The following is a 27,417-nucleotide window of genomic DNA, read 5'->3' as shown; positions in this document are numbered from 1 at the left end:
TGACGGGCGAAAACGTCCGAGCCCCGACGTGAGTTTATGTCCAGTCTACTGACTCTACTCTGTAACTTAAACCTTTATGTGCACTCTGTAACTTCATTAAAACCCGCTTCACAAAGACAGGATGTTGAAATGGAGGCAGAGTTTCAGAGCTTTTTTGGCGATCTCAGTATAATCTGCCTTGATTTTAATCCAGAACACAGAGTTGAAACGGACTTTTAAGTTTCATTTTTGGGGTAAAGTATCACGGAACCTCTTGACATGTGTCAAGATGTTACGTTTGAGGATACGCACAGACGGATGTATCCGGTCTTTTTTCAAAATATTTTTTTTTTCTGACCTTTTATTCATAAATTCTTTCTCTGCGGCCCGGTACCAAGGGACCCATGGACCGGGGATTGGGGACCTCTGCTCTAAACCACTCTGGTGTTAGATGTTAAAGTCAATGCATTGCATCAGATTTCCCAATTCAACTGAAGCTGCTAGTGCCCAGTCTGACATGACACAGTCCAGGTCAACATGGGGTGAGTCCACACAGCACAGCCAGAGGCTTCCTAACGCTGGACTCTCTAATGTGTCCTGCTTGTAGCAGTAAATGGTGTCCTGCAATAACAGGACCTCCGCTAGCAGCTGCAGAGTATCAGATGGCATTTGCTCAGCTTCTGACAGACACCTATTGTGTTGGGGTTGTAATCACTTCTCAGTGGCACACCCAGAAGTGACAGATCATGTGTTGGTCTGGGATCTGGACGAGAACCAATGTGAGTTTATGACAACTAGTATACAGAAATTAAGTAGCTGGTCAAGCTTTGGGTTCGGTTCGTACCCCTGTTTTGGGGTCACAGTTCGGTACGGCAGAACAAAAGAAGGACACTTTTCTTTTCATTTACTTTGAGCAGACAGCAGTGTGAATACAGACAAAATCCTCTTGGTGGGGACTGAGGGAGCACTTTGCCATTCTGGGAAACAATACAAAAATAAGAAAAAAGGAAAGAAACATTTGAAACACTTATGTATTACACTGTAGAAAGACAGAAAACAGGCCACAATAGACTATACAAATGAAAAGCATCACACAATGAACATGAACATGTACGAATGATAAGAAACAAACCGTGCATTAGGAAGAGTGTTGATTGACTCGCAGGCCAATCAGCTTCTTTTGCTACATGTTGCTAACGGTAAATAGCTAAAGGTTTCTGGGTGGAACTCCCTCTTGTAAACTTTGGTTCCTCATTACTTGTATTTATCTCCACATGGTGTATTCTGTGACCCCTGTGACGATCGGCAGACATGAACTCGTGAACTCGCGTTTGATTTCCGTGAGGGGTGCCCAGTGTAAACTAATCTGGCTGATGATACATTTATGAACACGTCCTCCCTTTCTATCAAAGCATTTTCACTGATCTGTAGAGAACAGTGAAGTCATTGACAGCCAGTGTAGGTCAGGAAATACATCCAACCGGACGGCTGCCTAAAAAAGGAAAGGTATTTATTTTCTTGGGCGCTGAGATGTGGACGCCATGTTGTAGCAGCAAAGCGACACAAGTAGCCTAAACATCGGCCTTCTTATGCTGTGTTCACAACGAACGCGACGCAAATTTGTCGCGCGACCAGATTACATGCAAAGTCAATGCACAGACGCGACAGGTTGCGAAGGCGCGACATTCCCGCTGGGCGACGCGACTGACGCGTTTGAGGCGATGCGAATAGCGTGTTTGACGCGGGGCGAACAGAGCGAAGGACTCGGCGCGAAGTCGCGCGAGTTGAAATTTCCCAACTCTGGCGACAAAAACGCGTGAGTCATAGTTGTGTCAGCCAATCAGCGCTGAGATTCAGCGTTGAGAAGCTCCGCCCGTCATCACCGCTGTCTTGCCGTCGCTGAATCAAACTGCTGCTAGTCTGCCTGAAGTAGCGCTGGTAGCGGCCGTCATTCAGACATTGTTGTGGGGCTACGGATAATATTATGAACTCAGACACCATGGAGTTTGATGTTCCGACGTTTGTGGAATTTACACAACAAGTATAAAGCAGAACTAGTGGTTATTTCCATGGCGGAAGCGGTATCCGTTTTTCACGGAGATAAGCCAGACAGAGTTCCTGGAGGTGTCGGTGAAATTCACCGAGCTGTGTGCGGCTACGGATGATGTTATGAACCCAAACACGAGGGCGTTTGATGTTCCGACATGTTTGGGACTTCCACAACAAGTATAAAGCAGAACTAGTGGTTATTTATTCCATAGTCGATACCGGAAAAGATAACTATTTTTTTGATAAGCCATGCCCTCTTTGTTGCGGCGCGATTTGGTGTGAACACCCTCTTTTCACTCGCGCGAGTAAACTGAAGCGGTAAGTTCAGTGTGAACGTAGCATTAGGCTTTTATCCTTAGACTCCCTGTTTACAGCAGCCATTGTGGCACAGGTGTAACTGATGCAGCAAACACAGCAAGCTGCTGAGGCGAGTCAAGGATCCTTTTCAGCAAGTCCTTGCTCCAGAGCTCCCCCACTAAAAGGGGCGCCATATGTTTGGAGGCGAAAATGCACAAGTGTTTAAGGGTTTATTGCCATATATTATTACAGCTTTCCTCACGGAAACCCTGAGTCGACGGGCAATGAATTGGGGTGTGTGTGATGTGGGCAAAATGGGTACATGGTGTCACCGTTTTGGCCCATTTGGTTCTGCTTTAGAGTCGGGGGTCGCTTGCTCTGAAAGTCCATTTGCCCCGATGATGATTGAAGTTTAAAAGCTTTGACGTGCGAGCCTCTCCCTTTTATTTGGGAGTGGTGGGGAAGACAGATCCCAGAAGGAGAGAGGAGAGATGAGGAGAAATTAGTTTGTAATCTCTCCCTCCCTCCCTCAAAAGCCAGCCTGTCAGTAAGTTGGCTTGCGGGAACAGAGACTTTAATTTTCGGGCTGGCTAATCATAGCCCTGCCGGCTTACCCCTTGTGTCAATATTCTTCTGGAAAAACACAGGCAGAAGAAAACCCTGATGGATGCCAATAGGAGAGTTTAATATGGCTGAAACACAACTGGCAACCGGTCGGTTGACTTAAGCATCATCATCACCTCAGCATTTACCTTGGGAATCCTGCCTCAAAATGTAAAACTAACAGTTGAAATAGTCTTGATGGTTACCGTTGTAATTTGGGTCCATTAAGAGAGGATCATTTCTGATTTTCCTCGCCGGGCTTCTTTAATAGGCTTATTGTTGTAATAGGATGAGGCTGTTAGCTTGTTAGGGTGTCTGTTAGTCTTAGACAAAGCTTTTAGGATTACATGACCAAAGCTGTACTGGTGGCCCATGACAGGGTGTGGTGCAGCGTGAGGGGGGTTACACAGCAAGAGGTCTCTGAGATTAAGGGAGGTTCTCCAGCAGGTAGCAACACACACAAAGAAGGGCTGAGGTCTGGACTTGTGAGAACATCATATTTATCTGTTTGTTTTGTGGTGTTACTCTCACATGGATGCCCATGTGAGTGGGTCTGGTGCTGGGTGGCCGGGGCACTGGTTTAACTGGGCTGGATGTAACTGGGCTGGATAGATGAACAGACCTGAACCTGCATTTGAGATGCACAAGTTGTAATTTTCTGGACCAATTCTGATTTGTTTTATTCCAGTTTTCTTTCTTTTTAAGAACTACACAAACATTTGTATAATTTTTCTAGAATATTAAAATACAAAAAAAAAAAAAAATCCATTTACATCAAAACCTTCAGACTATGATGCATTTGTCAGGGCTTTTTAACAGCCAATCTGCTCCACTCGCAAAAATAAACCTTAATATGTGGAATTGTGATGCCTCTTAATGTTATTGAGTGTTGCCAAATTAAGCAACTTTTTCCCCTGGTTTTGGGACCTGTTAGGATCCCTTCAGTGACTTCTTTCAGTAAAGCACATAATGTGAAAAATCTAGTCTCTGTTTGAGTATTGATTAGCTCCATTTTTATATGCAAATCCTGATACAATGAGTAACATGGAAACATGCAGACACTTTTTGAGCAGGCTGACTTTCCATTAAAAAATAAATCACTCATTTATCTGCACCTTTATGTACGTAATTATTGCGTAGACCGAAGACACTGTAAACTCTTGCTCATCTGAAGCATGCATGATGTTTGATATGAAAGGCTGAGATCATTTATATCCAACATACCAAATGTCCAAACAGTCACAGGAAAGAACACAGAGCCAATGCTGCAAACCTGCAGGGGCAAGAAGACATGATGCCTTCATCACGAGGAATAAAGAGGCAGCGCAGGGAGACGTATGGAACAGTGGACTGAGGAAGCAGGAGACGGAGGAAGCAGAGAAGGACTTCAAAGTATCAAGCCCGCACTCTGTCCATGTGTGTCTGCCTCTCTCTCTCTCTCTCTCTCTCTCTCTCTCTCTCTCTCTCTCTCTCTCTCTCTCTCTCTCTCTCTCTCTCTCTTCCCCCCCTGGGGGAGCACAACTCTCCCAAACCTCAAACTTGAAAGAAACCTCTAGTTGCCAGATCCTATGTTTTCAACAGAATTGCACATGTTGCGTAAAAGTGTGTGTCCAGCTGCAGTCGTACCAGTTAGGTTGTGTTCAGTGACAGCTGTGTCTGACGTGCTGATTGGTGTTCTGTTGTCTTTCAGTGGGAAACTCAAAACGCCTCAACCTGTTTGTGTGCAAGCAAATGCGACCTGCTGCCAAAGAAGGGAATGCCCTGAAATTGTTCTGTTTGACCAATAGTCCAAAACATAAATGTTTTCAGGTAGCAATGACAACGCCAAACAAAGCAGCTGTTGATTTATTTTCTGTTGATTGACTGGTCTTTAATTAATGTTAACGTACTTCACAGATTGGGGAAAAAAGGAAAGATGGAACTGAGAGAAGGATTTTGGCCCAATGCATTATGGGTAAAGTGTGTCGGCGTGGGGAACACAAATCAATGCATCCGGTCTGTGATGATCCCAGTGCCTTGCTTGTACTTGGGTTGGGTTGTTATGTCATCAGTGGACACATGGACCCTCCCATGTTAGCTTTGTCGGCTTGCAACCTCCATAACCTCACGAATGAGAAAGTTCTGGACAGTGTAACACTCATTTCTCACACCAGGCAGCTTCCATTTCCAGTCCTATCAGGGAAACCACATGTCCTCTATTCCCAAAGCTGCTTCTCCCGTCCTCCCCTTTACCCATCTCCCTCTCCTGGTCCTGGCCCTGGGGTTTTTAGCTGAGACCCCTCTAATTATCTTTTTAAAAGAGATACCGAAGGGAGCATCCTTGCCAGGCTCCAGCACTATCTGTCTTTAGCTATTGCTCATGTTGTGTAAACCTCGCCTATGTCCATATCCAACCATTTCTTCTCCCCCTCTTTCTGCAGATCAGGGTTTTTGCAGATGTGTATATTTGCGGTCAGGGAAACATCTGTTTGTACGGTAAAGCACCTGTACTGTTCGATAGCCATCAGGCCTGCTTTGTGATGTTCTCTTGGCATGTCTAATTGGGAAAACACACACACCTCATGATTACAGAGCTGAAACATGGGGAGCGAGCGAGACGGCCTGTCTCTCACCACAAGCTAATGCAGCAGTGCCCGACGTCCACGACTTTCTCTGCCAAGTCCAGGCTCTACTGAGCCTCCTGAAATACATATGATGTAATAATGCAGCTCCTCACCAGCAGTGCAAACCAAAAGCACCAGTGTGTGTGTGTGTGTGTGTGTGTGTGTGTGTGTGTGTATGTGTGTGTGTGCGTGCAACAAAACTCCAATCTAGCAAAACTGCATTGAGGATAAAACCCCAGAAACTTTCTCACCATGCTGCCAGAAATACGTTTTCCTTATGAGAATGGACCCAACCTCACTTTTGGCATTGTGTGTTTGTGATCCCAGCCAAGAGAATAATAAAAGACCTTCATGACGTTTGTAAAGCCTCACTTATCCAAGTAGACTGACTAATGGCACGGCTTCATGTTGATGATGGTTTGAAATTAGCAGGACACATTTTCCAAGTGTACTTGGAAAATGGGATTTACTATAATCATGTGTATGTCACTGTAGAACCACAGATATTTAATGTGTGTGTGTGTGTGTATGTGTGTGTGTGTGTGTGTGTGTGTGTGTGTGTGTGTGTGTGTGTGTGTGTGTGTGTGTGTGTGTGTGTGTGTGTATTCCTGACCTGAAAGCTTGTTAAATGCCCAGACTAAACACATCCCTGAAGTGTTAAAGACACTGTTGGTAACAAAAAGCAGACACCTGAAACGCACGCACACACAGTCACAGAGATGGTGTCTGTCAGTGAGCTGTCAATCACAACAGCTGTATTTTGGGACAAGTATCCTCCCTTCAACCTGGCTCAGCATTTTTGCGTCGACAACAATAACGGAGCCGCAGGGTCTCAAGTTCTCTCCGAGACCCAAACATGATCCCGTTGCCTTGCACACACACACACACACACACACACACACACACACACACACACACGCTCACGCTCACACTCACACTCACACTCACACTCACACACACATCACCCAGGAAAACCCCCTTTGTCCTGAGCTCCGGGAACTGTGAATACCTCACAGTGAGTAAAAACATCCCTCTAATATGTCTAGGTGTTTTTACTGGCTGTGTGTGTGTGTGAGAATCAGTGTTGGGTCGATTCTTGTGTATGAGCTTCCAATCGGAGACAATTATGAGCCCACGGCTAGTACTTTACGTTATTCTAAGCTTCATCACTGGCCTGTAAACACGGGTTATGAATATGGACTTTTACTATTGTTATGTTCTTTGCATTTACCTCATATGTATTAAATGGGGCAGTGAGGGAGCATGGAGCACGCTGGGGAAACGTCACTGGACTACTGCAAGACCTTTATTTATTATTCATCATCGACATCATCATTACTTAAGTTGAAATAGGTAATTTCAAAGGGAAGCAGGGAGTAGAATGAGGAAGTAGGAGAGGCAGGACTCCGCTCCTGAAGAGTGGGTGGTTTGTTTGCTTGAAGAGGTATTCTCCTCTCGCTTGGGCCTTGTTTGAGGGTGGTCCTCTCGCTCCATGCCACTTCATTTTCCCTCCACGCCTTTGGTGATCTAGAGAGCTTGCCTGAGGTTTTAATGACACACACGTACACACACAGGGTGCGTTCTTTGGCCACCCCAGTGGAGGTACAGTACTGCACAGGTTGCACAGAGCTATGAAACGCTAAATGGAGCAGTAAAGAGAGCTTGGCTGTTCTCTGTGTGATATAAAAGCAGGCATGCTGAAAGTGATCCAGGGTGTGAGCGTTACAACGGGGATGCTCAGAGGAATTGTTGATTGGTGGACAATCATCCATATGGTGGAGTCATGTTTTCAGACTCTTCCAAAGCCCTGATTAGGTGATGCTATGAGTTCTCTTGTTGCTGCTCTTAGACCAGTCGTTCTCAAACTCTTTCTGTCACGCCCCACTTTGAAAGAAGACAAATTTCCATGCCCCAACCAAATTGTAACAAAATGGTCCATGCTGAATCTTTATTGAAATAACAATTCTTTGTGACTCCTCCATCCGTGCTTTTTTTTCCAATAATAGAATAAAGAAAATTGCTATCACTTTAAAGTAAACCAGATTGCTCCTTTAGACAAAAACAAATAAAATGTACAATCACTTTGTTAGAACATTGCAAATAAAGTTATATCTGTATTTTGAAAATATATATTTTTTTATCAAAATGGTTGCATAATAGTTTTCTATTGATCAAGTAAGGGATTAATGTACTGATCACTTCAGTAACATTTGCAATAACAGCCTCCACTCTCCTGGAAGGTGTTCCACACATTAGGGATTTTCTCCCATTCATTCGTTTGACCTCAGATTTAATGAGGTCCACTGGTGTTGGTAGTAACGCCTCCTCCACTTTATTCTACAGGTGTTGTGTATGGACTCTGTTTCAGGGTCAACGTCATGTCCAAGCAGGAAAGGAACAGAATACAGAAAGCCACAAAGGGCACAATGCTTCAAAGACCCAACGGCTTAGTTTACAAACACAACACAGGTTATTGCTATTACATTTTGAATCTATCTTAATCTGATTTGAATATGGCAAATTCCTGAAAAATACCCTTCAATGAAACTATCTTTTTTCTTTCAACTCAATTCATGAATTTGTTTTGTCTCACTCTCTTTCTCTCTTTTTATTTGATTTTCTACTTCATTGAGCTACACTACTTTCTCTGTCCTTGCTTGTTTACCTCCCTCTCTCTCCCTCCCTCCCTCTCCCTCTCTCCCCCTCCCTCTCTCTCCCTCTCTCCCCCTCCCTCTCTCTCCCTCTCTCTCCCTCTCTCCCCCTCCCCCTCCCTCTCTCTGCCTCTCCCCCTCCCCCTCCCTCCATCTCCCTCTCTCCCTCCCCCTCCCCCCTATTGGATAATGAGATTATGTGAGGAATGTGTGAAAGTGGCTGTGTATCCAGCCTCAGAGCTGCTGTCCAATACCAAAATGCCTCCTGCTGCTGTGATAATGTATTATGGTTGCATTGGAAACCTATATAATGCCTCTGGGATAATTCATTGTCATAACTGATGAAAAGCTTTGGGATGAATCTGGTCCACCGTGAGCCAGCTACCTACAGACTCACCTGTTGTTGGTTAATGGTAGATACCTGTGTGCTAGGCAGAGTGATATATGATCACAGCTGTCACTCTGACATGTTTTGAAGAAGATATAAGAGTGTGTTGCATCATCACAGATACCAGGATGAAGTAGCAAGAACATCTAGTCCCTGACAAAAAGACGTGTTGGATTCAGGTTCGGGATTAGAATGTACCAACATGTGGGTGGAGGGCTGCTTAGTGTTCGACGACTGAACCTCAACATATTAGAGCTGCACAATCCTGGATGAAACGTTGACTCTGAATTCAGATCAAAGATTTTCTGAGTGCACACAGACCAGCCTAAATAGATGAAAAGTGCCATACAGAGGAAATGGTCCAGGTACGGTAGCCTGGGGGGATCTTTTCACAAAGCTGCTGTGGGGAAGTTGCTGCTTCTCCACTGGGGAGCAGGACCGAGGCACGTTGCGATGCAATGCCACTGGTCTGTGAGCTTCCATTCTAAACAATAGGAGTCTGTGTTTTCTTCGGCATCATGTGGCCCTGTGTGCTACCCTCAAAAAACCCATGACATCTGGGGAGGATTGGGGACATATTGGAGGTTTGTGTGTCAAGCGGCAGGTCTTATGGTAGTTTTCATGGCCTCGAAATCTCCAACTATCATGTTGTAGTTCGTAAAGCGGTCATAAAACATTACTTTCCAACTGTTTGGACTGCAATTATTGTTATTAGTATTGATTAACATGCTGATTACTTTGATTTGTTGAACAATTGTTTGGATTATAAAATGAACGACTTGTAGTAGTGAAACATTTAATCTTTCCCAGTTTAACTGCCTTACAGTCCAGGTGGAGCTCTGGCTACTTTTCCTGACTTCACAAAAGTAAAATAAATCAAAATAAATGCATTATCATTTACTCCACTGGCCCCCTTCAGTCTGCAACTGCCTTTCAGTGTGATGTCGTCACCTTCGATACAGTCACATGTTGACTTGAGTTGCACCAAAACAGGCCAGGACCCTGATTTAGAGAGCTGCTGGTTATCTTTGCTGTGCGGTTATGAAGTGAATGTGATGTCAGACAAGCTCTCAGATAGATGTATGGATATATGAACAGTCAAATACTGCACACACATACCTCGGCTTCTCACAATATTTAGATTCCCTCCAATTGTTTGGTATTGCGGGGGAGGGGGGAGGATGTGGTGTATTTTCCACCTTCAACAATCATTCTGCACTAATTTGGCAATCAGATGAGTTGCCAGGTCTGTCCCTGCAGATCAGCCACCAGCCTGCCGGGTCTCTGTGCTAAATGAGTTCCTGTTCAGATCCATACCGAGTACCCACTTGTCTGTTATGTGTTTTTGTTCAGTCCCAGTTTAATGTTGGATTGCAGAGCAAAACTAAACCATTACAAGAGAATGGACTCATGAGCAATGCTGTGTTCTATTTATGTGTATGGTTTGTGTTTCTCTAGAGCTTGATGTGGGGAAAACCTCCCTATTAACACACCAAATCCACTTTTCAGTCATTTTGATATAATAAATGAGCTGGTGGTGTTGTCAGCTCTCCTTCTACAGATTGTAACAGATTTGTTGTTCACAATGTAGCATCATCAGGGATCTGAGACTAGACATCATTAATGCAGATTTCTCACGAGCACATATTTCTACTGAATATAGTGATCACATACATATTTTACTTGTATTAGCTGCATGAGGCATTCCACTTACCAAAACACAGAGTCTCCTTGCCTTAATGTGGAGCCACAATACTGGTTGTTACTTAACACAGATTCAAATTATTATTCTGGTTTATTACAACTTGTACTTATAGAGCAGGTCTAGAGACTGTACTTTTTAAGGAGATATAACTCCTAAACCTGCCAAATGGCTTGTATTCTCTCCGAAGGCTGAAAATTAAAAACTTACTGAATGTGAAAATGGTTTTAGTGCAGATCAGCAAACAGACATCTAAGAACACATACAATATCACATTTGCATTTAAAGACTGTTGTAATTGTTGCTGTGTACATTGTAACAGATGTGAACAATTTATGTGTGACATGACAATGGCATCCCTAAATATTTAGTGTGTATGTGTGTGTGTGTGTGTGTGTGTGTGTGTGTGTGTGTGTGTGTGTGTGTGTGTGTGTGTGTGTGTGTGTGTGCGTGCTGCAGCGATGGAGGAGCTGGTGTGTGAGCTTCGTCTGTTCCTGGACCTGTTGGACAGGGAGTATCTGAGCGCTGGGGTTCGAGAGAAGAAGATGCACCTCTCCAACATCCTCCACAGAGTCCTGTCAGATAAAGGTGAGAACACAAGCCACCCTTCACAGACACTTTAGAGAGCTGGAGTTGGTAGCACTGCAAGACTATCTGTGTTTATTTGAACCAACCATCCATCATCCATCACATCACTTTAAAGATATCTGGAGTTGGTAGGGCTGCAAGATTGTCTGTGTATATTTTCTTCTGTAACCATCCATCATCATCCTTCTATCATTCATCACACACACACACACACACACACACACACACACACACACACACACACACACACACACACACACACACACACACACACACACACACACACACACACACACACACTTACCTTTTAATTTATTTACCATCATTCACTGTGTCCTTTCCCATATTTGTCATCGCCTCAGAGCCGGGTTGTGACATATTGGGTCCATCCAACTACTGAAAGTTATATTACATAATATCAAAGTTCCTCCCACTGCATACATGTTTAGTTAAGAACGTTCTGTCATTTGCTGATACTTGATCCTTCCTCTCAGAGCCTTCATTCAAGTCAGAGATCCACAGTGGTCTGCCGGCCCCACCTCAGATGCCCCTCCCTGAGATCCCTCACCCCTGGCTGGTAAGACTTGTATCCTGAGCCCATGACCTATAACCTTTCAGTGCCTCCAGCAACATTTAGTCCGACAGGGAGCACCATACTGCTTCATGCTGTGTTTCAGATGTCCTCTTACAAAGTATATGTTGTATTGTGTTATGAGAGACACACACATGCATGTGCTTTGGACGTCTGACTGAACAGAGGAGTTTCTCCAAATACCAGTGAACCCAGTGTCACTTTGTTTCTTCCTGACCGCAAGACTGTGTTGGGTCGTAAACCACGCCTATTTGTATTTAAATAAAATGTGTCTTTTTTCATACATGGATTATAAGGAAAGACAGAATGGAATAATTTAGGGCTGGATAGCGTTTGAAATGTTTTGAGTCTAGTGCCATTGCATAGCTTTTGTTTTTACTTGTAACAAAATAGGCCAATGTTGTAAAATGTAAAATGTTGTCCAAACAAAGACATGCACTAATCTGACTTTTTATACTTCGTTCCCTCATTCTCCAAAGTTTAACATGTCAGTTTACTCATCGTGAGGCTTTAACTGCAGCTGCAACACATCACTTCTCAACACATTCAGTATTTAGCCTCATCAGTCATGACATTTCCGCAGGTCATCATCTATCCACCATCCCTTGTGGGTTGCTCCATCTTTAGGTTGTACCACTGCCTTCACATTTATTGATTGGTAGCATCAGTAGCTTAATACATCAATATAAGATGGCTGCAAGAAATCATTAGAAAATGTGGATCTGCTGTCATGCTAAATAAGATCAGTGTATAGGCCGTGAACGATCCAGATGGAATCAGATCAGAGCATCCCGAGTCTAAACACAAGAAGCTGAATTCAATCAGAAAATGTCTGAACAAAAAAAACTAAAATTAGCTCCTGATACTTAAAGGCACGTTTCCATCAATCCCCAAAACCACCAATTTTCCGTCAAAGGTCGAATAAAAACATACCCCAGGCTTTTCCAGCAACATACATACATGTGAGATTTAGTGATACAGTGGGATGTGGAAGCTGTGTGATGTGTTTGAGGGTCATTTTAAAGTAGGAAGTTCTCCTGTCTCACACAGCGCCTCAAATCACCTGATATGTCAGTGAGGACGGTTACATCTCTGCTCGAGCAGCTGAGGAATTAGAGAGTGTGTGTGTGTGTGTGTGTGTGTGTGTGTGTGTGTGTGTGTGTGTGTGTGTGTGTGTGTGTGTGTGTGTGTGTGTGTTTTAGAGCAGATTCCCCTGATGGAAAGCAGGCGGCCTTCTCACCATTACAATAAGCCACAACACCTTGTTCTATATCATCACACACACACACACACACGCACGCACGCACACACACACACACACTCTAATTCCACAGCTGCTCGAGCAGAGTGAGGCATAAGGCCTTACAGTGCAGTTTGTAATTAGAAGCAGTCTACAGCCTCAGCCTCCTCTGGTGACCCCAGTGTGTATCTGGAAATCACAGCCGAGGTTTTCCCGGAAAACTCGATGAAGGAAGAGGAGGAGGAGGAGGAGGAGGAGGAGTGATGTTCCTCTACTTTTGGAGGAGGAGGAGGAGGAGGAGGAGGAGGAGGAGGTGGAGGTGGAGTGATGTTCCTCTACTTTTGGAGGAGGAGGAGGAGGAGGAGGTGGAGTGATGTTCCTCTACTTTTGGTTCCTGTCTTCATGGCAACATTTGTCGTTTTTTAGCCATTTCTTCATCCTGCAGTCAAAATAATTTTCACAAAAAACAACTTTTTAAACTTCTTCATGAGCTTCATAGTTACACTTTCATAAACAGAGCACACAACCACAAGTCAAACGATAAATAGGTTTTAACTTACTTGAGAGGTTCTGACACTTATCTTGCGTCACAGCCAATACCAGTTATCGATCTGATACCAGTGTGTTCAAATCCAAAATCTACTGTTTTTTAACAACTATGTACTAACTCTGTATGGATGTGATATGATTGCTATATATATATATATATAATCATGCCTACTACTCGTTTTAGGATATGTCATATGCATGGAATGTTTTGTTATGTTGTTCATTGGGTACACATGACATTTATTGTACTTCTGTCCAACCTGATAGAGGGATCCTCTTCTGTTAATTCTGATCAGTTGATAAATAATTAGACTGCTGAACAGTTCAAACCTTTTTGGCTTGTATTCGTGGTCTGTCCAACCTATCATTTCCAATGCTAACATGTGACTGAGCTGATGGCTGAGCATAAAGTACAATTGTCCTACTTGGATGGAGACCCAGCTACTGTCTTTGAGTTCCTTCCAGCTCTTTGACTCTCTGTTGCTGTCTCTCCGCTCAGATTACCATTCATCACGTTTCCACAATGACCTCTGGATAAGCTGTCAAGGCAGAGAGAAAAAAAACTTTGCTGCTTCCCTCCACTCTCCATTCCTTTTAGTTGTATACATTTCAGCCAAAAAGATAGATGGCTAAAAGGAAGAGAAGGGGGAGGAGACAAAATAGAAAGGAGTAAACGGGGTGAAAAGTTCCAGAAACCAAGAGGAATAGGACAAAATACTTAAACCCTGTTTAGTCATGTTTGAATGCATCAAATGCAGTTGATTAACAAAATGTAATATTTTAGCATGAGTTTCTGTAAGTGCAGTAGAAAGAATGGAAGAGTATGCTGGAGGAAGAGAAGGCATTGGCCACATTCTGTCTGTGACCCGTCAAGCCTCGGGACGGAGCCAGACCAACGCTGAGAGCCTGTGGCTTTTAGAAGCTACATCAAGACTCGGTCAACCCCAAATCCTGTGGCGGCCATTTTGATTACTCACTGTTATATAAGGAATAATTAGTTGAGAGTGCTCTTGTGGATTTAAAATGCAGTAGTAAATGTTTGACAACAACCGTGTTATTGCACTAATTGTAAACTACCCAAACATAAAATAGAATGGTTAGAATGGACGTTTGCAATGTGCTGCTTGTGAATTAAACACAAAACAGGAAGTCATCAAATTATAGGGACCTTCATGATGGATTTACTCCATGTTCTGTAGTTTGTCACACACAGCCCTTTACCGCCTGTGCAACTTCCCACTTTGTTAAGCTACTGCCCCGGCAGAAACCTTTAGCTTTATTACTGCTACGTTAGCAAATTAGCCACCACATGCACATTTGTAAGAGGTCCTTTTAGCCAAATCCTAGCTAAATAAAACCTTTTTAGCTGCATCAGTTAACACCGGATGCCTTTCTGAATATAACTGGGTATGGAAATATGTTTAAAACATTAGTAGGCTCAGTAGATGCTGGTAGATGCTGGTAGTAAATAAATGTTAGCAATCAATGCACGGTTAAGCTAGCAAAGCTCAGCTTTGAACAACAGGCTTAGCTGCAGTGACGTTATTGCAATACATCCTAATTGATCCCACACCTTGATGGTGTCAGCTCTTCAGCTCAAGCAATGCTAATTGTGTGTGTGTGTGTGTGTGTGTGTGTGTGTGTGTGTGTGTGTGTGTGTGTGTGTGTGTGTGTGTATGTGTGTGTGTGTGTGCGTGCGTGTGACTTTAATTACCTCAAGCAGTGGCTTTGCTCAGACACATGTACTGTATACACTCACCAGAAGCAGGATCTTTTCAAGTCAGTGTGACCCTCTCCACACCCCTCACCTCATAAATCACTCCAGGGATCTGAGGGAGATGATCCCTGCTCCATGTTACAATGTGCCACGCTTGAACACATACACACATGTATTTGAGCCCAGAAAAAACAAGGTCTGTCTCTAATTACATCGTAATGACCACTAAGTGTGGCAAAATCCCACTGAAGTCTTGTAGGACTACAATGATCTCTCTCTTTCCATATCCAGGATTTATGCCACATTAATGTTGCTCTTTGGCACGATATTACATTACATTTAGCTGACACTTTTATCCAAAGTGACTTACACCGTAGACACAGCAACGAGGAGCAATTCGGGGTTAAGTGTCTTGCTCAAGGACACATCGACGTGAATTAACGGTGCCGAACTACCAATCCTCTGGTTGAAAGACGGTTATGCTAACAACTGAGCCACAGTCACCCCACACATATACATTCCTGTCATCAACAAGCTGACTGCCTCGGCCACATGAACGGTTTCCATCCAGCTGTCAAGCAGTTTGAATTAACGTCCTGAAACATATACTGTAAATTATGTGTGTTTCCATTAAGCTGCATTGACGCAAACAAATAGACATCCAGATGGAGAATGCGTCCGCGTCACTGCATCCTCCAGAAAAACAGCATACATCATTCAAGGCAGGATTAGTTTTGGGTAAAATGTTAATTGTTTTCTGTAGTTTTCATACTTCATGCTGTCCATTCACTTTTGATTGGTGTCTTGCATGAGGGAGCATCAGATGTATGTGACATTTCTTGAGGCCGTGAGCTCTTTTCTTTTGATGACTCACTCACCTTTCACACTTCTGATACTCCTTGTGTAAACAACTGAGTGCAGCACAATAGATAGATGCCTTTGGGAATTCCAGCTAATGTCAGAAAAACTGTGAAAACCGCTCAAAGAAAATTGTTTGCTTTGTCCAACCAACAGCCAAATCCCCCAAAATGTTCTATTAATCATACCAGAGAATAGATGCAAATCCTCAGTCTTAAGAGTCTGCATGTCTATAATTGTTGACTAATTGTTTTAGCAGCAGCTACATTTGAGTCAGTATTGCAGTCACATCATCAGACTGTGTGTGAGGCTCCACCTCGACTCTGCTCAGGGAGAATGTGGACCAGTCCCTTTGTTGAGACACAAATGATTTCCATCTGTGTTGATGTTGGAGAGCGGTGCCACCCCCCCGACCCCTTCCTCCTTTCCTCCCTCGTCTTCCCCCAAACAGACCCTCCCTCGTTATACAAGCCAACCAAAGTGTGTTGGGATGATGGATATGCTGTATACACACCAGCCAGGTTGCGTTATCCGCAGCAGTCTGGGTCCCATTTGGAATTCATTTCCTCCCCTTCTCATTTTGAATCAGACAACCCCCTCCGCCCCAAGCCTTTTTAAAGATAAATATGTGTCTCGGCTCAAGCCTTACGTTCAAATGTAGACAATACTGTACACACAAAGTCACACTTCTCAAAGCATTTCTTTCCCGCTGCAGGACCAGCAGCTTTGTATTTGAAACAAACAAAGGCCTGCTGTATTTTGCCAAACCAAATGTTTTCGAGCCTGAAAGTGAAACACATTGTAGCGAGTAGATGTGTCACTGTGCTGTGTCAAGCTACAGATTGCATGCACAGCTAGAGTTGGCTCCAAATCACAAAATTTCAGTTGAATCAGTCCTGCTTTTGTACATCTTCAGAAATGATTTGCCTTTGGGAGTTTGTTGCACGGTATGTTTTGGGCTCCATTTGGTGCTGATGAATCTGTTTTCGTGTTTTACTTAATTCCTCAGTGGGGTTCCCCTACTTTGAGGCCTGGTCAACCACAGCAAACCATCCAGTGACATCAGCTCATATTGTAATGTGTTGCACTTTGTCACTGTAGAAACAAAAAGGTGTCAAATTGGAGATTGATTAAGTCTTAACTCCGGTGATCAGTGGGATTTTACAAAGTGACACATGCCCACAGCCTGGTTAATCCTGAGGTTCAGAATTTATTCAGCCTACTTACAGTAACACTCTTTGGAAAAAGTCCCCGCTCAGAAACTGGGCCACAAATGGAAAACCTATTTCACAACTTTTCCCCCCACTCAAGTGCTTTTGAAGACTTTTTACAATGCCAAGATGTTTTTTTCCCTGACATGATGTGATCCCAATGACTTAATAAAGCACTGAGGGAAAATTGTAGCTATTTTTGCAGTCTGGTAGAGAACTAATACAATTTACTGTTGAACCAGATTAAATCTAGGGGATGTTGATAGACCAAATGAATGGACTTTTTGTGACACATTGACATTTTAGCCCATTATCACTGACTTTAAATGGAAATGTCAATTCATTCCATGTCTTTTTGATAAATGATTGTCCAGAGAATGGCTGCATGCAAAGGTGGTGATTCAAAGAACCAAAGATAAGACTGCAATGCAACTAAACCTGAACAAAATGCAACCGTTGCCCTTAAGAGCAGTGAGCGTGCTGTGTCTCCAGAGAAAGCTGAACTCAATAGTGGCTTCACCCATTTCCAATTCTGTGCCAACAGCATGTCTGTAGTTATCTCTAGTATATGGGAGTGCTATATTGGCATAGATTACTACTGTAATTATGATTATTAGTGGCACGTAAAAGACATTTTATAACCATTTTATAACCAAAACAAATTTCAACTGTAAAATGTCCCACTCAAAACAAATCTTGTTTACAAATCTTCAATCAATATTCAGATTTAAGGGATAATTTGTATTATTTTAGGAATTACAGTGGGTCTGAAACAAAAGTGTACAATTCTGTAATGCTTGCCAGTCCCACAATATATTATCAGTTACATTACCATTAAGTCCTGATGCTGTGTATATGTGTGTGTGTGTGTGTTTGTGTGTGTGTGTGTGTGTGTGTGTGTGTGTGCGCGCGTGCGCGTGTGTGTGTGAGAATGTGTGTGCGCGAGCGTGTTGTGTTTCAACAAATCACAAATCCAGAAATGTGACGTTTCCCTTGTTTCTAGTACAATGGACGGGTTCCATTCCAGGTATGGATATGCTTCCCCTCCACCAGGTCCTGCTGACTCATATTTACACCTCATTGTGAGGTGAGAGAAATGCAGGAAACTGCCGGCCCAATCTGACTCCACAGTTATTTTCTTCAGTGTAGCACATGTAATGGCCCTCTGGTGATGTCCCCTGTCCCGCAAAATGCACACTCAAAGATACTTAATTTGACGGCACAAGACAGGAAGAGGGGAAAGTGATGGAGGGAAGTGGAGTTTAAAATTGTGAGAAAGCTTTTTTTGTCAGAGGTAACACTAGCATGGGTGGTGCATGTATAAACAGAGAGGGGGGAACTTAGATTTGTATCACAGAGTTTGGCAGGTCTTGAGCTTGGACAAAGACTTGAGTTCTGCAAAGGGGATTTTAAAATCTATTTAGTGTGTGTACAGTATGTGTGCGTTAGCCTGCCTTGGTCCACTTTGTCTTTGGTTCATTCTAGTGCTGTCTGTCTGAATGTTTTTGAATGCATGCTAGTTTGTCAGTTGTAGTACATAAAGAGTCTTGTGTTGCCTCTCAGATGATATCCAGATTGAGCTCCTCTCCTACACAATGGAGCTCTCAGTAGTGCTGCTGGACAGCTGCCACTGTTGCGGCCACTGTAATGTATGCTGTGGTTTGTTATCACAATATTCCAACTGATAACCCCGATTTATAAACAAAGAGTGTCCTCTTATGAGGTTATTTCATACAACCAGAGTGAAGACTAACTCGGACAAGTACATGCATTATGAAAGGGATCATACTCTTGGGTAATGTGCTTGAATAGATATGGGTGGCAGTAGCTCAAATAACTACCATCCAGCTGACCTTGAGCATGGCACTTAACCTCCAATTGCACAAGAAGTAGTAGTAGAAGACTGTGGTTGCACTGTGTAGCTCCCAGATGTGCATGTGTATATCTGTGAAACAGGGTGGTGCTGGAAAAGAGCGTAGGTCTCACTAAAACCCTCCTCAGGATAAATAAAGCTTTGGGGGAACTGAAGGTTTGGTCAACAGTCTAAAGTCCAACGTTTTCATTCACAGCAATGTGTCCTTCAAATGGAGGTGTTTGGTCTTAAAGGAATCTATAGAACCATTGTCAAGCCATTTAGACTGTTATTATAGATTCTTTACCAAAATGTAGCATACAGTTTTTTCCCAAAGCACTGAACTTGCATATTTGTGTTACAGTAGAACAGAGCTTGAACATTTTTCTTTTTTTTAATCAAAGAACCAGATATTATCTAACAATGCTATTCATCTTTTGTCCTGATGATTCAACCAGGACCATTTCAGGTCCATCCAGGCCATGGAGGTGCTCCACTGATAGTCACATGAAATTGTCTTATATATATTACAAACAAAACATAATTTTACCAACATTAAAAAACAAAACAAAAAAGCATTGTATATGAAGTCCCCATGGTGTCACCAATACAATACTAACTGTTTGTATTCATCATCTTTCACCATCAAATACAATTCAGTTAAGATTGGCTGGAAATGTATGTGCTTCCACATCAGGTCATTTGCCAAGAATCATTGGAAATGCAGTTTTCCCTTTCAAAAGTCTTTCCTAAGGGAGTGGCTTTCCTGTGTCCACTCAGTTTATCCATTCCAGTCCCATTGGCACACAGGCAGAAACATTTATTCAGGTCCAGTCCTCCTACGCAGGGCAAAAATTGATACTTGGTATAAATGTTTGGATGTGAGTTTCAGGGCAAGAGCAGCAGCAGCAGACATACCTCCCACTCAAAGTAGTCCAAACCAAGGTCAGGACTCCTTTACCACTACCTAATTACACATTATGACTGTGGAATTCTGACATTTCTGATATGCATCCATGCACATGACCTGCTCAGGATGCTGTTCTTCTGGTTGTATCAGTGCTTCCTGTGGAAATGTATTCTCGTCAGGGAGGACTGGTTTCAAACCATGAAGGCACATGAAAAACTTCAAACTCTTAATGTAATTGCTTTAGGTGGATTAGGAGTTCCCTTAAAGTATGAAATAATATGAATGATATGATAATATGAACGTGCAGGGTTCCTTGCATTTGTTACACTTTGTATGGCTCTGCAACCTCCGGTGCCGGAGCGATTATTCTTTTCTGGCTGTCCGTACGCCTGTCTATACATTCTTATGACGTGTCTGAGTGACCTGCATGCTGTTAGGACGAGATAACACCTCGAGCATCCTGAACACACTTCTCAGTTTGAGACCCCAATGTCTGGGAGGTAAAGTAAAATAAAGTGACTTCCAAATTAAATTTCACTTTATTTTACTACATTATCCTACAAAGCCACGAGGATGCTATGCACCACAATGGAATTTGACGGATCACAATATATTTGTTTATCCTCATTCTATCTTCTTCTGTTCCTATCAGAGAGAATCCGTAGGTGGACACAATTCACTTTGTATCTGTTTTGTTCTCGACAGTAAAATCATATTTGTTGGTGTCGGTGTATGGGCAGTTTGTGTTTATGGTCAGAAGAGGAGCATCATACATTGCGACTGCAGTGAACTCCTGTTGGTGTCAGTGGGTTGCAGCCGAATTGATCAGTGTGATAGGGCCAAGCTGCTGTTTCAGGGAATGAAAGCAGAGGGAAAAGTCCCAATGTGTGATTATGCATGTCTAGATTCAAGTGTGCGTGTATGCACTGCAACACTCTCATCATCCCAATGCCTCTAAGCTTTGAGTCACTAAATAGCAGAGCAATTGGATCACATTCTCTGAAGTGTATGTCGTGTATTCTGCTGCAGTGCACTTCATATCAACAGTCCTTCTCCACCCACATAAACAAGTCTACTTTCACATCTTTTCACTTCTTTGTCTATATTTCCCTCTGTGTTCCTCTCCTGGGGACTTAGTTTTCGGGCTGTGGTGGGGAGGAGAACGTTGTACTGGGGTTTTGTAGGGCAGCATATCCCTGTCATGTAATGAGTTCACCAAACCACTGTTCATGGAATAAGAGAACAATGTTAGTTGTCGTGTGTTGTGTTGATTTGAAGTCCGGGTATGCGGGTATGTTTGTCTGTCTGTGTGTGTGTGTGTGTGTGTGTGTGTGTGTGTGTGTGTGTGTGTGTGTGTGTGTGTGTGTGTGTGTGTGTGTGAGTCTTGGGGGAAGTCTGTAGGGTGAATGGATGAAAAAAAAGTGTGTGTCCATAGCAGGCGACAAACCTCCGGTCCTGCCCAGTGAAGCCAATGCAGAAGTGTCTTAAAACTTGCATTCTCTCTACTGACCAGCAGTGGTGACTCCGCCAGTTGCAAAAAGAGGTCAGATTGAATGGAACTCTATGAGAAAAAGTCTTCTTCAATACAGCATGATGTTCATTTAGTAAATGATGGTCCCTTTTAGAGGAAAGTAGACCACAGAGCGAAGCAGGCTTTAGGGCGGGGCTACCTGAGATTGGCACCGTGTTGCTGCTACCAGAGAGTTATACAGTGTCACTACGTCACTACTCCGCATTCCAAATATGGTTACTTCCATTCATGCTGACGGCCGTAATCCAAGATGGCTACGGCCAAAATGCCAAAGATTTATTAGGATGTATTTATTAGTATGTGGACTATAAACATTAGACTGTTACTGAGCTACTGCTGATTGATGTTTATAATGATAACACGTCCTTCAGGCTCTGTGGTGATGGTGTTATGGTCAAATGAGATTTTTTGGTATTTATAACCATTTTTATCCCTTATTGGTTTGTGTTAAATTAATCTGAGAATAAGTGATTCAATTGTGATGATTTTAATTCATTGTAGTCTGATTCTGAGAGGCTTGATTCTTGTAATAAGCATATTTCTGACTCGCCAGATGGTTTGTTTACACAGCAACACTTGGAAAAGGTCAGGCACTTTAGAATAATAAATAGGTGATAGGATGAACCATCTTTCTCTTACTGAAGCCAGTCAGGAGAAGAGCAAAAACATCTTTTCCATGGGGAAAACATGTCCATGTCGTTCTTTGCTCTTTTTCCAATGAAGAAATACTAATTTCTCACAGCATTCCAAAGCAATAACCTCTTTAGGTGCCATTGTGGTTTTAAACAAACAGTTCCCCATAAATCCTCACAGGATGCTGAGATTATTGTCTTTTGTTCCCTTTATCATCAGTTTTCAGCAGCTGAATGTGATTTCTCTTGGATAAGGGTCATTGAGTCTGCCTCGTTACTTTTTGTTCGTAGGGTTTGAATTTCACGATAATCGTCCGTGGTCGGTTATCATTGTTCTTCAGCCCAGATGTGTACGTGTTGTGTCGTTGACGGTCTCTGTTGGTAGTTTGAACTGTTTGGACATGAATGCCTCGACTGATTTTTAGGGTTGTCTGACATTTGTTGAGGAATGCCTGTGAAAACTAGACTGACTGCAGGTCCAGCATGGATTGTTCATGGCTTTGTCGGTGATGGTAGCACAGTTGAGCTGGGTGGTGATGGGGTTGACTGAGTGTTGAAGTGATTTGTTTTTCTTTGTGAGTATTTAGTTCTGACTTTGTTCTAGGCCTGGAGTTGTTATACAATACTTCGATGAGTACAATTCTAGAGTTTTATGAAGTGCGGAACGTTTATTTTCTATTGAAATGAGAATGATGTTGCATCTGTGCAGCACGGGGGTTTTGGAGACGTGGATGGTGTTGCACCTGAGTCTCTTTTTGATTGGAGAACAGATGGCTTTTCCCTTTTTTGTGTCTTCTACATTGTCCTGGTTCATGGTGCAGATTCTGTTGAAGCACTCACCATTGTATTCTTCAAGATGGTCCAGGTCGCTTGACATTGTAGTCTGGTTTTTGAATGGAAAAAGGATAGAGATCTTTGTTTGGATCGGTAGTCTAGCAGCTGGAGGTCGCCATCTTGGATCTTGTCTCGTGAGAGTTGCGTTCAGTGACACCCGTCCTCCTCAGTCCAGTTTTTCCTAAATGACACATACTTTCTGCACTTGGAAGTTAGCCATTGAAGCTGCACGCAGCCAGACCCTTTTATGAATGTTCCACGTTGTTACCGCCATGGATGCTGACATCACTGCAGCACTGACGCCTCACTGGGTCAGCTGTAACCAATGGCCCGTAGCACATAGTTTCATAACTGGTGGGGACTTTCTCCCCTTTATAACTGGCCTGCAAGCGGAAAATAAGAGATGCCACCAGTAAATAAAATAAAAACTATGTCACGGTCCTTTCAGAAAGACTTAGTGTGTTACACCATGTTAATGTTAGGTCTTTACAGCTTTATGCACTTTAAAGTTGTCTGGTACTGGCTTGTACTCTTTAGAATGAGGCTACACTCCACTGTCAGCTCCTGCAAGATCATTTGACATCAGGATCTCCCATTGTCTGTCTCGGGACAAAACCAAGGACAGCATCAATTCAGTTAACTGAAGTAGCAAAATGATGATTCTTGATATTTAGCTTAACTTAGGTTGTCATGGAAACTACCTCAGTCACAAAATCTGCATACAGAACATGACACGGATCAGCCACATCATCCGTGGAAGATGGAGGGCTGATCTACAATATGTTTAGTGAATGTTTCTGCTCGTTTGATACCGGTTAAACCTCAGACCATATGCCCACAGGCATATGGTCTGAGGTTTACTTTTACTGTGGTCTGTTTGTACAATGACCAGAACATAAAATATTCTAGTAGATTTAAGAAATATTAAGTGTAAGTGTGCTTGACAACACTATAAAATGAGTGAAATATCTGAAAACGTTAATTCTTTGCTCGTGAAATGTGAGGAAGTAATTGTTCAATCGCTTTAGGGAGTTGAAGTGTAATTTTCTCTCGACGTACTTTGTTCTCTAACTTGTCACTGATCACTAGAAGCTTCTCTTCTCGCTGCAGCCTCCAAACAATGGCCCCCCTCCTCTGCCCAGCTCCTCTCTACCAGAAGGCTACTACGAGGAAGCGGTTCCTTTGACTCCTGGAAAGGCTCCTGAATACATCACTGCCAGTGAGTGGATGATTTACAATGCACATCACTGATGAACTGCACTTACTCATACGCAAAGTAGTTAATGAACTCTATGCTAAATGAACAGTGGATTTATAGCTTTTTTTCTGGTTTTATGTTTACTTACTTTCATGATAGAAAATAAAAGGCAGTATGTGAAAAAACTATAGCCTTCTGCACCTCTCTGTCAGACTATGACTCAGACGCCATGAGCAGCTCCTATGAGTCGTACGACGAGGAAGAGGAGGATGGGAAGGGCCAGAAGATGCGTCACCAGTGGCCATCTGCAGAAGCGTCCATGGACCTGGTGAAGGACGCTCGGATCTGTGCATTCCTGCTGCGCAAGAAGCGCTTTGGCCAGTGGACCAAACTCCTCTGTGTCATCAAAGATAACAAACTGCTGGTGAGGGACACTGACTGCATGTACATGCTGGCACAGAAAGGCATTTTACAGGGCTCCCACATAAGATCGATGGACAAACTTGTGCAAATAGTTACATAAATGTTCTTAGCTCAATGTTGAGTGAGAAAACATCACATCCATTTTAATCGTGTCCCTTTTTTCTCCCTCCAGTGTTACAAGTCCTCCAAAGACCACACCCCCCAGATGGAGCTGACCCTGACAGGGTGCAGCATCAATCACGTCCCTAAAGACGGCAAGAAGAAGAAGCACGAACTGAAAATTGTCCACCAGGGGGCGGATGCCCTGGTGCTGGCTGTGCAGAGCAAAGAACAGGCCGAGGAGTGGCTCAAGGTAACACAATGGACCCCGTAACCACTGTTACCACAATGTTTTACACTTCTCCTACCAATTTGTCCAGAAAGGAAAATGTGCTACCTCTTATGTGGAATTCCAGTGCTGATGGTAAATGTAGTCCACTGGAGAAGTATCTTCCCGAGTGCTATATTGACAGAGAAAAGTGATCTCTCCTGCTGCAGTTTGCTACTTCTGATATATCAACAAAATAAACAGCCTATAAAACATTGTAAAATGTACACTGTGAAAAACCATTATGTCCATAACATCTTCTGCTCTCATATTTAATTTTGCTGTTGGTTTCCAGCACAGCGCAGAGTAAAGGAATGTTTTGAGCCACATGGCGCCCCACAGCTGAAATAGCAAGTACGGAACTGCCACCTCACGGAAGAACAACAAATTTGGAGCTATTTTATAAAAACTACGAAAGCAGCTTTTTAAAAGAATAATGCCGACGACTCACATCCGGAATTGAGGCACAGAAAAATAAACCTAAGAGCCCAATATGATCAGAACCCTAACACATGAATTAACTGACCAAAAATGATGTGAACAGAGAGGAGAAATGAGCTGAAACAAGTGGTTTAACCCGATTGGGGGACCCTTTTATATCAGGAAAATCAAGAAAAAATCCTGGTATAAATCCCTGCCCCCCAAAAAAACAAACATGTTAGGTATCAAATTAAACATAAAAATCAGGGCTACAATAACATATATAATCCCGATGTACAACCTCTAAACACAACTCAAACAATAAATAGGAGTAGGGGTTAGGGTTACTAGGGTTAGGGTTAGGGCTTAAAGGGCTAGTAACCACAGATAAAGTCCCTGCCCACACACATTTCTCTTTTTAGCAAGTTTAAAATCCAGCCTTTATTTGACTTGAAATAAGAGAAGATAATGTATTTATTATTAGAGTATGTATTTTATTTATAATTAATCCAGTTCAATTGGAAATCTGTAACAATAAATATTGTTTAGATCTTATACAATTGAACTTTATTTTATTTTGTCAGTTGTTGACTACTTACTGACGTTAATACAATTGTTTGCTACTTCAATACATATGTCCCAACATCATATGTCACAACGTCATATAGCGCAAATTGGACACTATTGGGATGTTCCGGACCTTTGCAAGATGAAATTCTCTCTAACTGTGACCTGTGCCATAGATCATTGTCGCAGAGTTCAGACTGGGGTGAAGTTCTTGGCATCGGCTTGAACGTTTCCTTTGGGATGTTAAGATGAGATGCTCTGTAACTGCTGGTATTGAAGGTAGAGGGTGTAGCTCCGTATGAGAATAGCTTGGCCTTTGTTCTTCAGGACACCTTTTCCTGATATGGTATGACTCGGTGGTTTGTTTTGAACAGGTGGTTGTGCTGGTCTCACTCTGATGTGAAGATGTTTGCTTTGTAGTTTTCCTCTGATCTCTCTGTTTATCACACATTCTTGCTCTCCCTCTCTCACCCCGTCTCCTCTTTCGCTCTCTGATCTTTCCCTCTGGCTGCTCGACAAGTCTGCAAAACAAACATCAATTAGGCTCTGTTGCTTTTTGCTTTTCAACCCCTGCGTCCATTTGTTGTTGGTGCGGTGCCAGCTCCTCTGGCTCGTTCAGTTTCAATCACAGAGGAAAGACGGACCTTATCTGGTCTTTGGATTTAAAAGAAACCCGACAACCCTCTCTTCCTCCTCACCTCTGCTCGTCTTCGCTCTCCTGAGAATCACCTGGACTTTCTTGTTTGTCCTTGTATTGTGCTCTATTTTAAGACTTCTTGGCACTGAGGGTCTTGATAAAAAATACAGTGTGGAGCCAATTTGCCCCTCAGACCTTTGATGGAAACACCAGTCTTATTATTGGCAGTGTTTGCTTCTGTCTGTCTTTTTCTAAATTCAACAATTTCTTTTTGCTGTCAAGACACAAAGTTTTACTTCTTGATTCAATGACTTGTTCCACGTAGTAACAAGTTGTTTATTGATTAGCTGAGGCTGGTAACCTGGTTGGGGCGGAGCAACCTGCAGGCAGCCGGGAAAATATACCAGTCTCTGTAGCAGCCACACTTTGGTAACGACTGCATCGGCTTGGCTTGGAGAAACTGTTTCTCTTTGCATATTTAGTCAGGTGACTGGATATTGGAAACATATTGAACTGATACCACTATGGCAGTCAGGGTGGGTAGTAGTGTGTCTTTGTCAGTATTTTACTCTTTTTTTGTCCGTCTCTCTGGAACTTGTCTTCTACCCAGGAGGCATAAAACTCCAATAACAGCAATTCTTACATTTCTTATTACCGATTTGGATGTTGGATATAAAGGTGTCTTATGTTGAATCCGCCAGCCAACAGTTTGTCCGCCTGACAAAAGTGAAGCCCCGTGAAATCGCATTTAGCACATTGAGACGAGGGACGGAAAGAGGAAGAGCTGGTAAAGACTGAGGAGTAAAGGGAGGGTGAGGAAAAGAAGGAGAAGGGCGATAATGAAAGGAAGAGAAGAAAGAAGCGGGAAAGGATGCTAAGAGAGTACCTGAGGGTTTCCCAAGCCCGCTAGGTACAATAATGATTCTCCCAGACATTGTCTGCTGCTGCTGTGTTTATGGGATAACTATTTCCATATTGTGTCCTTCCCAGTACTTTTTTTTTTTTAACTATGTATGTAT

The 27,417-nt window shown here is 42.9% G+C and overlaps 1 protein-coding gene across 1 annotated transcript in view; it reads left to right on the top strand.

Moving 5' to 3' along the window:
* Positions 1-10,731: 10,731 nt before the first annotated feature.
* Positions 10,732-27,417, top strand: part of afap1 (actin filament associated protein 1) — a gene marked incomplete at its 3' end in the record, with an annotated part of 35,755 nt that continues 19,069 nt past the window's right edge. Inside the window, exons 1-5 of the mRNA XM_079215467.1 lie at positions 10,732-10,860; positions 11,355-11,437; positions 23,897-24,005; positions 24,197-24,408; positions 24,580-24,759. Of these exons, the coding sequence (XP_079071593.1) occupies positions 10,734-10,860; positions 11,355-11,437; positions 23,897-24,005; positions 24,197-24,408; positions 24,580-24,759 (711 nt within the window). The 5' untranslated portion in view covers positions 10,732-10,733. The remainder of the gene's footprint in view (positions 10,861-11,354; positions 11,438-23,896; positions 24,006-24,196; positions 24,409-24,579; positions 24,760-27,417) is intronic.

Source organism: Taurulus bubalis (genome assembly GCF_910589615.1).
Source record: "Taurulus bubalis genome assembly, chromosome: 3".
Lineage (NCBI taxonomy): Eukaryota > Metazoa > Chordata > Actinopteri > Perciformes > Cottidae > Taurulus > Taurulus bubalis.
The sequence above is the reverse complement of the archived record's forward strand: the minus strand, read 5'-3'. Positions and strand labels throughout refer to the sequence as shown.